The sequence below is a fragment of the Phaethon aethereus genome (assembly GCF_964289735.1).
Source record: "Phaethon aethereus genome assembly, chromosome: 3".
Lineage (NCBI taxonomy): Eukaryota > Metazoa > Chordata > Aves > Phaethontiformes > Phaethontidae > Phaethon > Phaethon aethereus.
In genome coordinates this window covers 52,935,002-52,949,019 of record NC_138576.1, presented here as the reverse complement: position 1 = coordinate 52,949,019, position 14,018 = coordinate 52,935,002, and the positions used below count along the sequence as shown (strand labels likewise).

The window sequence follows — 14,018 nt, the reverse complement described above, 5'->3', positions numbered from 1 at the left end:
CTTAACCAGAAATTCAAACCAAGCTACTACCTGTATTCCAAAGGTTATACTTTACAGCAAATTTAAAACCTTTGACATAAAATCACAAAAAGACCCTGAGCAGCAGAAGCAAACAAAAGTTCATTTTGTCCTGAATGGGCACGCATGAGTATATCATGCGCGTTCACACATGCAAACTCTTACTTCATTAGTAGTTTTCCTCTTTCTGGAGCTCTGTAGGACAATCTCGTGTAATGCCATCAGTAAGTGCTATGAATTTGCATTCCTTGGCAATATAGCTCAGCAGTGGATAAAATGGTTTCTTGGAAAACAAATTAAGCTGGAAAGGAGAATCTGAGAATGCAAAGTAAAACCTCCATTTAATCAGGAAGTGCTCATAGGTGTAACTTTCAGGGGACGGCAGAGTTGCGTTCAACTCCTGCCATTCAAGTCATCTTGAAAAAATTGTGTAAAAGGCCAAACTAGTCATTGTTTATTACAAAAAGAAATGCAAAGCAATCTTTTAAGTCCTGATTTTGATTTGAAGGCTTTAATTTACGCTGGCTAACAGGTGTCTGCTTCATTTTATTGAACAGGCTTAGATTTATGGTTTCAAAAGGAGAAACCTCCTCCCTTTCACCTGTTATTTAATACTCAACACAACTTCAAAACACTATACCCTTCAGGCTATTTTGATTAATAACCTCATCTCCTCCTAGGCAAGTAATTTATCACTTGCTCCTCTCCTAAAGCAGATACTATAGAGTCTATTTTGTGCTGCACTTTCAGTTTTGTGAAGACTGGTGTGAAAGAGCAAAGATTAAAGAAAATCGATTTACCATTTTGGTTTAAAATCAGCTCTGTTGGCAGTACACAAACAAATATAAAATAAAAGCCCTGGGAAAACTGTATAACATCTTAGTTGTGCATGGAGATTTGATTAACGAAACAAAAAATTAACTCTCTGCGTAAGGAAAAGTCCATGTTCAAGTTTCAGAGCAACCAAATCCATGCAATGACTCTTTACTCTGCACACCTCAGGACTGCAGGGGCCAGAATAGTCTTGCGAATTCTTGACCCAGCCTAGACAAAATCATTTAACTTTGATTAACCCTTGCGAGGGTAGACTTGGATACTGCATATGGACCCAGGGGGTTAGTGTGAGTTACGTTCACTATGAGGCTGCCGTGCCCAAGCTCAATGTGGATGCCACCAGTGTTTATAATAAACTCAGCTCAGCTGCCATCTTAACTCACAGAAAGTCCTCAGTACTGGCTGATGAGCGCCTGCAGACTGGTCTGTGTCCTGATATGGAAGCCTGAGCTTGGGATGAGAAGCCAGGAGCTCAGAAGCCCAGGAACTCTTGCAGCTCTGCTCCACTTGGCTTAGTGTCAGAAAGACCAAATTAGACCAGATCTCTTGAATTGCTGCATCATACAAATCCTTAAGTAAATGTTTGGTGTTCTGTCTTAAAAGGGCTTTCCCAAAATCTCAATTCTAGACGGAAAAAAACCACCCTTCATCAGATTTTTAGCCTCATTATTTTCACATCCAAGTTTTCTTGTGTAATCACTGCTCCTGTGGCTTAAGTCGCCCCTTTTCTGCAGCTGTTATTTACCGTCCAGATATATTTGTACTGTCCAGATACAGTTGTGAAGAACAGCTTTTGTTTTGGTGGGGTTATCATACCAGCCTCTCTAAGTCTCCTCTGACATGAGACATCCTGTATTTCCCATAATATCTTACTAGCGTTTCACTGCCCCTCCTGCAGCTGGAGCATCACCAGTCAGTGCCATTCAGAAGTCCCAGTGGGATCTCTGATAAGGCTCAGGCTGTGACCGCCTCATTCCCCTTCCTCCCCTGGAAATGTCTGCACTGCTACTGCTTGTCGTCTCATTTGCTTTTATGTGGACACATCAGGCTGTCTCTTTGTTGTATCAGTTTCTGCATGGCACAGTAGAAAGAGTTTTGTCCCAGAGCATGGATGTTTTTAAAGTGTAAATGGCTGGTCCTGGCCTATTGGTATTAGGAGTAACTCTGCACAGCAAAGGCGCATGTTAGCACTGGACCCTTTTGCACCAGGGTGCATACCATAGCCGTAAGAGCTAATAGTCTAAATAAATGACCTCCCTGATGGAGGAGCATGCGATTCACCTCCATTAACTTAAATTTATACATTTGAGATAGCTGTTGAGGTCCTCATGAACTCAAGGGAAACCGTTAAGGTGCAGTTCATCTCATTCAAGGGCAGATGTTTAAAATAGGCTGGATGATGTGACCTGCACATTTCAAATTGCCCTTCAGAAGTTCCTGTTCTTCTCTATGATCTATAAAGGGAGCTTGGAAAACTGATTTGGGTTTAGATGCCTAAGCCTGGGTGAAGTACATCCCATCTTGAGTGACTTGTCCACAAACTCAGCTCTGTACTCAGCATCTGTCTGTCCAAGATGCTGTCTGTGTTCAGCATCTGTCTGAGATGCTATTTGTGCTCAGCGTCTGTCTAACAAGTCCTGAGATCAGGACTTCAGAGTCCTGCAAACCTGTCTCACATGCCTGCTTTCCGCACTGGTTGTGCTGAAAGGGAGAGTGCTGGAGACAATAACATTTGGCAAGCTAGCCAGAAAATGTAAAGTAATTTTTTTTCCAAAGTCATCTCATTAAAGCAAAAGCTCAGAGTGCTGAAGAGCATGTTATTCTACAATAAGCATCTGCCTCTAGCTCTGTAATTTGATTTATGAGTTCTTGAGAGACTTACTGCCCGTAAAACCCGCATTCAGTCCCTCTGAGGTTATGTTTGTACATGCTGGGCCAAATTCATCCTCTGTGTAACGCGACTGATTTCCTTGGAGTTACAGCAGAGCTGCAGTTTGGGCACTAACCGTTGCTGTGTGTGAACCTTTTGTTTAGGGTTGCATCAGTGAGTTGGTGAATGTTACTCCAGTTGCTGAAAAAGCACAATCAAACTGGTGCAGATGTTTTCAGCTGCAGCTGGAAATGTTGCCTTCTGTAACCTTGTAATTGTTGCCCCTGAGTAATCTACAAGCTCCAGACGCACAGTGTGTCTTCTGTGGATGTATATATTTTTTAATTTTAGCGATAATGAAATCAAAGTGCTAATTGCTCTGTATTTGCTTAGCCAGCTGAGGCTGCTGCTGTGTAAAGTATTTTAACTGTAACTACATTGAAGAGTTTGGCTGCAAGGAGAGATGGGCTTGACAGCCTCATGTTTCTGGAAGCAAAGATCTTTGGACAGTGATTTACTGCTCACCACCTCTCCCACTCTCTGTGCTGTATGCAAGGAATGCCTCATACGCATTCCTTTACGAGGGTTTTCTCTTGGTCCCTTACATCTCCTTTCACCTCATTTAAATTCTTTCCACCAGGAGCAGTTCTCAAGATATTGTAAGAATAGGGCTGTTTCTAGGGAGCGACCTGAAGGTGCTGTTTAGTATGCAATTGTCAGGCATGGAGCAAAGATCTTTTTAACGACAAGGTGGGCTGAATGTGGTGCGATCCATAGCCTTTTCTTCCCTTAGTTAAAAGGGGGGAAATTCAGTGTAATGCCTGAATTGTAACAAAAGTTTTTCACTGTTGAAACAGAACTTCTGCAGGTTGTCTTAAAAAAACCCACAACACTTTCAAAGCATATTATTGTTTGCTAAAAACTGGAAAGGAAGGATTATTTTTTAGTTTTGTTTTCCTTTCTTGTTGCTTTTGTTGCTGTTGTTAAGGAAGACCCTTCACAAAAATCAGATGTTAAAAATTTGCTTTCCCCCAGCTTTACTAGAGGGCTGCACAAGATACATTCATTTCCCAGCACAGTTCAGTGCACTAATATGCCATTCCACCTTCTTTTTGACAGCAGCAGCAGGAACATAACCACTATTTCAGCGTCAAACAGTTGCATTCAGAAGAGCACGGCACTTGCTGTAGGCACCATGGAGTCATCGTTGGTACGCTGCTGCTGTAAGAAGCCAGTCACTCCTGGTTCCCTCCTCTCACCAAAACTGGAGTTTGGCAGGAGTCTGAGGAACCTGCCCTATTTCACAAGGTGGTACCAGATGCAGGGCATTTGCTAGGCTCAGACCAGTATTCGTGCTTCCCAGCTCCTGCTCTGTGCCATTAACACTGGCTTGAGCACAGTAATGTGAATCTGTATGGTTCTAATTCAGCCAAGGTGCTGAATATTTGCTCAGGGTCGTGGTCCATGGCGTGACACTGGTTTTATGAGAATTGAGAGCAACCCCCTTTCCATAAGCACCCTGGTCTTTCTCCGCTACCCATCTTTCTCACAATTTCCAGGGAGTAATTGACATTAACAAGTTCTTTAGATAAATGCCCTATCCAGAGCACTTAGGAGCTCTCCTAAAAAATGTAATTTTTTCCCCGCCCCATCTGTCCCTAGTAGCTCATCCTTCCTCCTGTCACTGTTTACAAATTCTTGTAGTTGGAATAGGCTGTCTCTTGTTTGCATACTTTCACCTTAGTGTCTGGATCCTTTCTGGTCTCATTTTTGACCTGACAGCAGTTTAAGTATCCCTCCATTCTCAAAAATCTGAAATCCAGAAGTCAAAGCCACAGTGGCGCTCCTTTCCCCTCTGCACTGCCCATCCCAGATGAAATCTGATTGTCGTGCAGGCAGTTCAGGGTGTTCCTTATTCATGTTTTCAGGAACGCACTGCTTTCTTCCTGCTGCTGCTGCAAGCAAACAGCAGGGTGGGCAGACAAACAGGGAAGCAGAAGAGAGGTAGGTCGGCACCTTGGACCAGAGAGAGAGTGAAACGAATAAATCCCCATGAACGGATGTATTCTTAAAGGACTTTATTGCACTGGCTAGTGCAAATAGGTCCTCAACCAGTTTTAATTAGAGCTACTCAGTTATACTGGGGCTGCACATTCTCATCCTGCAAGAGATGGTCTTGAACATGTGGTGAACATTTTTTGAAGATGGGACTCTGAGCCCTCTCTTCAATTACTTACTTTTGGAGGCCCCCGTGGGCACTGTATTAATAAACAGTAGCAGGTCTTGCAGACGAAACGCTGTTTACTGTGCACAGCCACTTTACGGTAGCCTAAGCCCTCGGTCCCTTGCAATGCGCGCACACACACACTCAACACACGCTTGCAGGTTTTGCTCCTCGGGGCTTCGAGATAAATTGCTGCCTAACTGTTTGCCTTCCAATGCAAACCTCCCGTGCCGACAGCCCCCTCATCCGCTCTAGTGCGTTTGTCGTATTGTTGCTGGCTTTCACCTTTAGCAAGACGGGGGTAACGTGGCCTTATGTAAGCACGGAGCCGGGTCCCTCTGTCCTCGCTTGGTGCTGGGGCAGCACAAACAGACTGCAAATGTTTGTTCCCCTTTAATGAAGAGACTTGACGGTCCAGCATACAGCATTTCTTCTTTTGAGTAAACATCCGTTCCCACAGGCATCCAGCAGCGTCTGGCAGAGAAGATCAAAAGAACAGAAATGAAAGGATTTTCCCCCTTTGCGGGGGGGAGGAGGGGGGGAGGCAGGCAAGCAGGCAGCGGGACATCTCCTGTGAGATTAGATGGCTGAATGGTTTGCAAAGCAACTCGTGTGCTCGGCCAGGGCTGTGGGCAGAGTGACTGTGCTTCCAGCCTGTGCTGCTGGCTGCTCATGGAATAAATGCAATATTTAAAACGTCTGTTTGCAGCATGGGCTTCAGCGGGCAGAGGTCTTGCTGATTATCAAGTTGATAAATAATTTAAGATCAGGATTTCTGCATCTCCCTTGTGGGATTTTTCTCACTTGGGCAATCTAGCCATCAGATTGAGGGACCTGGTGAGGGGATGTTGTTTTCATCTTTTTCTGTACAGCAGAAGGGCTGTGCAAACTGAAAAAGGTAACGTGGTGCAAATGGGAGCACAGCGTTTCTGAGCAGGGATGCATGCTTGTGAGCTGCTGCCACTCTGCACACACGAGGAGGTCACTGGGGGCTCATGTCCTCACGGTGGCTCTTCACCTTGTTTCCTCCAAGAAAGCATCACTTTGAGTTCTCAGCTAGTGGTGAGGTTCCCATTGCCTGCTCTGGAGACTGGTCTCAGTTCAAAGAGATGGGGAACCAAGGTCTTTGATGCTCAGGATTTTTGTGAGGGGAAGGTCCTCTCCCTCAGCATTGTCTAAGTGTATTGCCGGCCTGCCACATGCTTAGGGCTTGTAGATCCTCTTCTCTGGGTCACTTAACGGGAACCTTGGCCTTGCTGGGTAGCAAGCTAGACAAGATGTTAAGCACAATACCTCTAGCTTTAAGGTCATTATAGTGTAATGCTAGCTAAACCCATCAAACCTGTCTGAAAATCAATTCAGGCTTGGGGATGTGTATTATTTTATGACCAGAAGATGATTAATGAGTGAGCTGCTATCTCTGCCTGGTCCAGTGCCCAGAGTGAGTTAAGATGGGAGGATGCCAAGAACTAATCCCCTAGCGAAGATGTTCATGATGACAGGAAGGCCACAGGTGAAACCCTACAGCCTCCTGACCAAATGCAGCCAGGGAGAAAGGATTTCAGGCCATGCTGATCTCCTAAGTCAGGTGGCAGTTGTTTGTCCAGAGTTTATTTTGTCGTCTGGTAAAGTGGCGTCAAAAAAAACCTCCTGCCAGATAAAAGGCCTCTTCTTTGCCTGCCCACTGGTGTAAGTGGCATCGCTTAACTGAACTGGACTGGAGGGCGGCAGAGGGTGTGTGTCTCTTTTTCTGTAATGAGTCTTCAAAGAGAAATTGCTTCCAGATGGAGAGAGTATGTGGGAAACATCTTGGCATCAGAGACCTAGGGAAGAAGTGAGGGATAGAAGTGCCGGGTGGCCCCACACTTGGGCTCTGCAGCTGAGGGAGGGAGTCCCTTAGGGTTCCTGCCTGGGCCACCATGGGGAGCAGTCCCCTGTGGGACAGCACAAGCAAAGTGCTCGTAGTGCTCCTGAGCACTCAGCGGAGATTGATGCCTCCTGCATCAGGTGGGCTTTCCAGATCGGTACCTTTGTCTGAGGCTGTTACTGCTTCTGGCAAGCAGTGATGCCTCCTGCATGGACCGGGTTGGCTTTCCAGATGGGTACTGTTGTCTGTCTGGGGCTGTTACTGCTTCTGGCAAGCAGTTTGCCATCAGAGAAAGTTAAGTAAGTTTTCTTAATATGATTTTGAAACATTTTCTCTGGCTTTAGTGGTAAACATAAAATGACTGTTAATATCCTGCTCCTGCTGTGTAACACTTTCATGGAAGCACATCACCAAAACTGAGGGAAAGAAGACTTTCCTGTCCCTCGCAAGGCTGCAGAGGATCAGCAGTGAGAGCAGAGGAACAAAGGTCGTCTGCACTTACTGCAGGTTTTCTGTTTTGGTGATGTGTATATTGTGTGACTTCAACTGGATGGTTACCCTTTACTGTAAAAAAAGACCAAAGACCATGTAAGTACCCAACTGCACAAACTGGTTTTGATGCCTTAAGCAGATACTTGAAGATGTGCCTGATCTGTCACGTCGGGAGTGAATAATCTCAAATGACACATTTGTCCCAGAGTCATTTTGAAGTTGGCCGTACAGACCATCACGGAGAGGAATGTAAATGTGAGTAGGAAGGAGAAGTAATTTGAAGGAGAAGCTGTTTGGAGCTCTACACCACTGTAAACCAGTAGTGATTGACTTTTCTCCTGATTTCAGTATCTGTTGCTCAGACCATGCCCATGGCAGTCCCCATCTCCCTGCTGGATGGCTCAGAGCCGAGATGGATCCTTCTCCCACTGATTGCAGGGAGCCCGGGGAGAGGCAGTCACAAGCTGCGGGGAGCGTAATTTGCTATTAGGCTACGTGGCATCCTGTCTGCCATCAATTACAGCCTCGGCTCAGAATAAAAGGGAATGAAAGGGACTTAACGTCCAAGCTGTCGCCTGCTGGTGAGGAGGGGCTGAATGCATTTTGAAAGGAAAGAAAGTGAGGGAAGTATCATGCTGAAAAGTTGCAGATGGGAAAAGAGGGAAGCTAAGTTTAAAAACACCGCACTCAAGAACCTGTTTGTTACCTGAAAAGTCATGTGCTCTCAAAATATGAATTAAACAGCTTTTTCTGGAGTTTTGTCTGCTGAAAACAGAGACTTGTACTTAGGTAGAGAGGGGAAAAACTGATGCATAAGCAAGTAGAGTTTGTCTTGCTGTACAGCTGGTGTCAGGGAGCTGGCACGGAGACTTATTTCTCACAGCCTCAAATCCCAAGTGCAGCACTGTGGTTCAGGAGGAGGAGGGGTTCTGAGCTCTGCTCCTCTGCTTGAAAGCCATAACCAGCTCTTTTCTCCCTGCTCCCAGCTTATGCCGCAGAAAGGGCGGGATCCTCCTTGCCTGACCTGTACCGCGTTTGCCATTTTTGCCTTTTCTGGCTGTCGCTTCCACATGCTGAGTTCGTGCTGGAAGTAATACAGCTAAATTGCTTCCTCCAGCTACTCATTCTCAATTGACTCTTCTCCACGGGGAGCTTTAAATGGTGCCCATGGGGCAGTGCAGAACCTGAAATCCCCGTTAACCCTGGTAGTTCAAAACCGATCAAGGCAAACAGAGCTCTGATCTCTGCTTTAGGAAATGATGTACAGTTGTAACAAGTCATTACGCTAAAAAGAAGAAATGAGCCTTCATACAGTACATGTTAACCTTAACTAACTAAAACACGTTCTTTTTCAGCTGTTTTATATGCTTGGTTGTGCATGAGGAAAGGTGTTTTTTTTTTCTCCAAGTGTAACTGGTACAATGCTGCAGTGCCTTTTTAAGGGAGCTAGACACTGCAAAAGCATTGAAAAATCCACAATTTTTTTTCTTTTTCTGTGATAACCTAGTTAGTTTGTGGAAGATAAGAGGATTTGTGGAAGATAAGAGGAACCAGCCTTAGTCCGAGAGTGCTCGAAACCGCCTGGCAATCTACTGCCATCCTTTACCTTCAAGCACTGTAGATCTTTGCCCTCCAGGATTTACTCTCAACAGCGGACTCCAGCTGGACTCCCAGGTGAATTAGAGCTCTGAATTTATAGATTTGTTGACTAATCCTTCCATGGGCACTCTGAATCAAGGTGCCTGGAAGGTGGTAGTGCATTTCTTACCGGTAGTGTGCCGCTTATCACTGAGGGTAAATATCTCCTGAGTGGTCTAATCATCACAAAACCTGCATTCAGTGTTAGCAGGACACTTGTTATTCACTCGGATACTGTGACACAAAGCTGTTCTGCTGTTTATTTTACCCTATTTGTGGCATAAAATGGAGACTCTGGGCTAAGATGGACCCTTTGCCGGGCCATCACAACAGTTGGTGGGTAGAGGCAGGTACCGTCCTCCCTCTGGGTCTCTGAGCAGTGCAGGGCACTACAGGTAACAGAGCCTCTGGTTTCTGTATGCAGCACATCCCCAGGCTAGCGTTGTGTTTCTTTCCTGGTCGATTCAGTATGTGTTTAAGCAGTTATTGCAGTAACTCATTTTATCCTACCAAAACATTGGTTAGTAGCCACTTTTCAGATCAATTTTGAAAATACAGCATAGAGCGTGCGGAGTGCCTGCTGAGCAGCCAGAGCAGCATCAGGAGAGAAAAACAAACCAACCTGGATGATGACTGAAAACACTACCATGGGAAAAAGATGTTCTGCTGTTGCCATAAAGCAAAATAATGGGAAAACAAAAGGAAACACTTAGAAACACTTAGAAACAAAAGCAAACACTTAGAAACATTCCACCTCTCCCCCCAATTTGTCTCCTTTCAAAGTTACAGAAGTCTCCCAAAGATAAAAATCTGTGGGTTCTGAAGTGTGGCAGCACAGTCCTATGGCAGTTGCACCCATGTGGAATCCAAACTACCTACAAAATTGCATTACAGGTAGAGCTGCAAGTTGCTGTCTGAAAAATAAGTAACCTATTTACATGTATAAAGGGAAACAAATGAGCTCAGACATGAAGTAGTTCTTAGCTGAAATGTCACGAGCAGCATCATTTACATTCAGCCTCCCCTTGAACCCAGAGGACCTCTATACTAAACTGTTTCACTGACCCACGGCAGAAGTTAGGAAATACCAGAGCTAAGGTTGTCCTTGCAACCTTCCTCTCCCCTCCCTGGAGGACGTGCCACAATACAGGCTTTAATTCCATAATCCCTCGGTCATTTTCCACTGGCTCCCTGCCTCCCTCCGTGTGGAGGAGGCACAATGCTGCCTTAATGAGCAGACAGGCAGCGACTTGGCTTGTCATTATTTGGTCTGTGACCGTGGACCTCATTCAAGTCCCACTCTCCAAGTCCTGCTCTGAAAACGCAGTGTTTTACAGCTTGTCCCCACAAAAGTCTCACAGCCCTTCAGGGACACAACCCTTGCACCCTGCAGTGGAGTTCAGTGGTTAATACCCTCATTTTACAGATGGAGACTACAAACGACAGGCATTTAACACCTACCGATTCTTGCTATCCCATGCCCATCCATAGCGCTGGAGTACAGCCCCTGAGGAGGGTTGATGTGGTTGTCAGTGCGCTGTACCTCAGCAGATCAGACCCTGGTGTCTCTGGTCAGCCAGCCAGAGAACAAGGGAAGGTAGATGTGGCCACCCCATTGGAAACCAGGATGTCACCAAGCCCTCCATGGCAGCTGCCTTGCACAGGGTCCTCAGATCTTGGTCCTACCCTCCTAACCAGTCCCCTTGCGATGCTTCACCCTGTTTGTCTCTAATGACCTCTGTTTTCCCACTGGTGGCAGCATTATCCAGCCCATGGTGTAGCTCCAGGTTGTAGTAAGACAGGTGGGAGTAGCCATACACTGTCCTAGCCTTTACACCATTGGGAACAAGAACAGCCCAGGGCCCATTGTCTCCCTTCTCTGGGTTCTGTGTTTGCAGTTGGGAAGCACTGAGCTCTTCACCTTCCATTGGCTTCTTCCTTCTTTCAAAGACCCTCCTAAAGCTGAGGAAAGAGAGCACTCTATGTTGCTGCTGCTGTGCTCTGCGTGTACCTCATTACTAGAATTTCTTCCTCCACTGCCTCCACCCCTGCCTCTTAAATCTCTGCCCAAGCTCTCCATCATACTCCTTTTTCCTAATGTCTTTCACCCAAACTTCCAGTCTGAGGACCTTTGCCATGAAGTAAGAGCCCCTGTGTAGGAAGCCTTTCCCTTAGCCAAGGCAGAGTTGAAGAAGCAGCCACATGAGCCCCTCACATGGTCCTGGCAGCTCACCTCACCCAAACCCTGCCATGGTCCTGTGGTTTCTGGCTATGGCCCCTGCAAAGCAGAGCTCTGGTTGTATGGGAGGGGGGCTCACAGCACAACCCAGGCCCTGCAGCCCTGGGCAGAGGGATCCATGAGCCAGGGGTCCATGGCTGGGGCATGGCCTGATGCCAGTGAGGCGTCCTGGGATGGCATGGCTTAGGGAAGCAGTTATCTTGGCAATGCTTTTACATCACCTGCCCAAATTTCTCTCCTGTACCTGCACAGGTGCCTTTTCCGACACTGCTTCGAGAGTTAGGGTAGGCTGCTGACAGAGACTGCGTTTTTGGATTTGGGTTTTTTTACTATTCTTGACTCTATATAAAGTCTTCAGTTTTCACTTCAAACGCATGTTGAGCATGAGTGAATGGGCAGAAGCAGCAGCTCAGGTGGAACTGGCACAGGCAAAGCCTGCTCTCACGGAGGGGGAGTTTCCCTGTTTGGCTCTGGGAAACATGGGCCGTTGAGATCTGTAGCTTGTGAGCCCTACTGCAGTCATCGTTTTCTACCAGGTGTGAAATTTTGATGAAATGCTCTTTTTTTATTAAAGCATATAACTTCCCTCCTCCGGCTAATTGCCAGGCAAAATCAAGCTGCAGTTGTGTTGGGCTGTGAAAAGTTGGTTTGCTGAATATCTAATGACAAAATTAAAAAATCGTCTAAAATTAAAACAGGGCACTTGTTTATTAGCTATAATTTTCCCTTCAAGCAACTTCACAGCTTCTTTCCTGCTATCCCTTTTTTTTTGGTGGAGCTGCCCTTAATACTCTGCAGAGTCTTTGCATAATTCTCCTTTGAATTGGTCCTCCTCACTCAGCATCCATAGTGATGCCTGCAAAAGCTTCAGACAGCTTGGCCGGGGGTAGCTGGTGACCTGAGCTGCTCATAGTATTCATTTCACTTTGGCCTTCTCTTGCACTTGTGTGGTGCATGTAGCATCTGGTACATGAGGACCCCGCTCTACTGTGGTGCAAGTAATTCCTGTTAGTGTGTTTTGTTCTGTCGTAAGATTTTGTGATGGAGAATAAGGAACAGTAATGCCTTAGTGTCTTTGTTTAGTGAAGTGCATTTCTTTTTTCCATACCTTTGATGCCACCACAATATCTGTGAAGCAACAATAACATGCTTTGATTGTAGGATCAGCTGCATCAGACACTTTGGGGTAAAAAGCTTTTCAGCCCAGGTGTTGGAGGCAGGAGAAGGGCTGCAAACACGCAAGCGTGAAACTTCACCTACTTCCATATTAGCCCCAGCATGTTCTGAGATTTGTTGATTTTGTTTTCTTTTTTAAACACTAAAGGAACTGTACATAAGAACAATTATGTATATTATAAAATGGACAACCCTGGCCCCAGATGTTACTGGCAATGATTGCAAAGCCTTTAATTTTCACTTTTTTATTGCAGATTGATGTCCTCAAGGCAGATGTGGAGAGTGCTGAGTGGAAGATTTTGGAAAACCTGATCCTGGAAGATGTTGTGGAGCACATAGGACAGCTGGTCTTTGAGGTGCACATCCACTGGCCTGGGTTTGAGGTCAGCGGCAATGACAGCACTGTGGTGCGGTACTGGTACAGTCTGCTCCGAGAACTGGAGCTGAAGGACTTCAGGCTTTTCCATACCTACAAAGATTTATCAAAACCACAGATGTTTCTGAAAAAGGAAGCCTTCAATGCCAGTAGCTGTTACACGCTGAGCTGGGTAAATACAAGATGGAAATAGCAGAGAGGAATTTATGATGTGTGACTGTGAGCCATCTGGCCCCGTAGCGTTATTGAAGAGGACTTTGGCGTCACTGGCTAAAGTTGCTAAATATGCACACAGTGACTACTAACAAAATGGACTGGCTTTTATTTCTAATTTTATGTCAAAAGAACTGGCAAGAGGAGAAGACAGATGATGCGGATTTGTATAGCAATATATTTGCCAGTGGGTACGCTGTCTCAGAAGACAGCGGTTTCTGTAAAGGTTTGTCCGAGGTGGCTAACAGCATGGCATTCCCAGGCTGCCCTGAGCGTGCCGGCACAGAGGGCATCCCTCTGGGCTGCCCTGGGAAGCTCTCCTCGCTGAGCTGCACCGGCCCTCAGGCAGGAGAGTGCTGGTGAAGGGGTGCCTTTCTCAGGAAGGGTCAAGCGTTGCTTCTCTGTAAAGCGATCGTCTTTGATTTGCACCTTCTTTACTTTTGCCTTGTTTCCTATGGAACAAATTTTAGGCAAGATCAGTACGTTCTTCAACCCACTGGCAAATTTCAGCTGAATTTTGCAGAGGCAGAAATCATCACCAAACTAAATTCTTACCTATTATTTCATTTATCGGCTTCCGAGTGCTCTGACTTCGGCTCTGTAGGGCAGCTTGGCTGTGGGAAACAAGTTCAGAGCTTCTCAAAGCGGCGATGGTGAGACAGAGAGAGTCAGCTGCAGGAAAAGCTGCCACCAGCGCTCCCCATCGTCACCCTCCTGAGGCTTCAGCCACAGAAGACAGGGTTTCCCTAGTTCATCTGCTCAAAGAACGGCTTATTTTAAATTAACTCTTGCAATGGCAGTAGCAAATGGTTTTTCATCTAGCAAATTTAAAAGAGCTGAAAGTGAAACCTGGTCTTTTTTGTTCGTTTGTTCTGGGGTTTAGCTGAATGTTTCGCCATGTGCCTTCTCCAGTGCTGTGCCTGGAGGCCTGCTGCCTCCTCAGTGCCTGCCCGGCCCAGCCACCCCTCCCCAGCGTGAGCAGGCCACAGCCCAGCTCCGCGGCGGTGCCCGCAGAGGTGCTGGCGCCGGCCGGTGCCCTGGCCGGGGGCTCGGCAGAGCATTCCCGGCAGC

General features: G+C 46.3%; 1 protein-coding gene across 1 annotated transcript in view; it reads left to right on the top strand.

The window, feature by feature from the left end:
- The window catches only part of METTL24 (methyltransferase like 24), a gene marked incomplete at both ends in the record, with an annotated part of 50,566 nt that extends 37,639 nt beyond the window's left edge, over positions 1 to 12,927 (top strand). The window contains one exon of the mRNA XM_081997458.1: positions 12,613 to 12,927. Within this exon, the coding sequence (XP_081853584.1) occupies positions 12,613 to 12,927 (315 nt within the window). The remainder of the gene's footprint in view (positions 1 to 12,612) is intronic.
- Between the last annotated feature and the right edge of the window lie 1,091 nt (positions 12,928 to 14,018).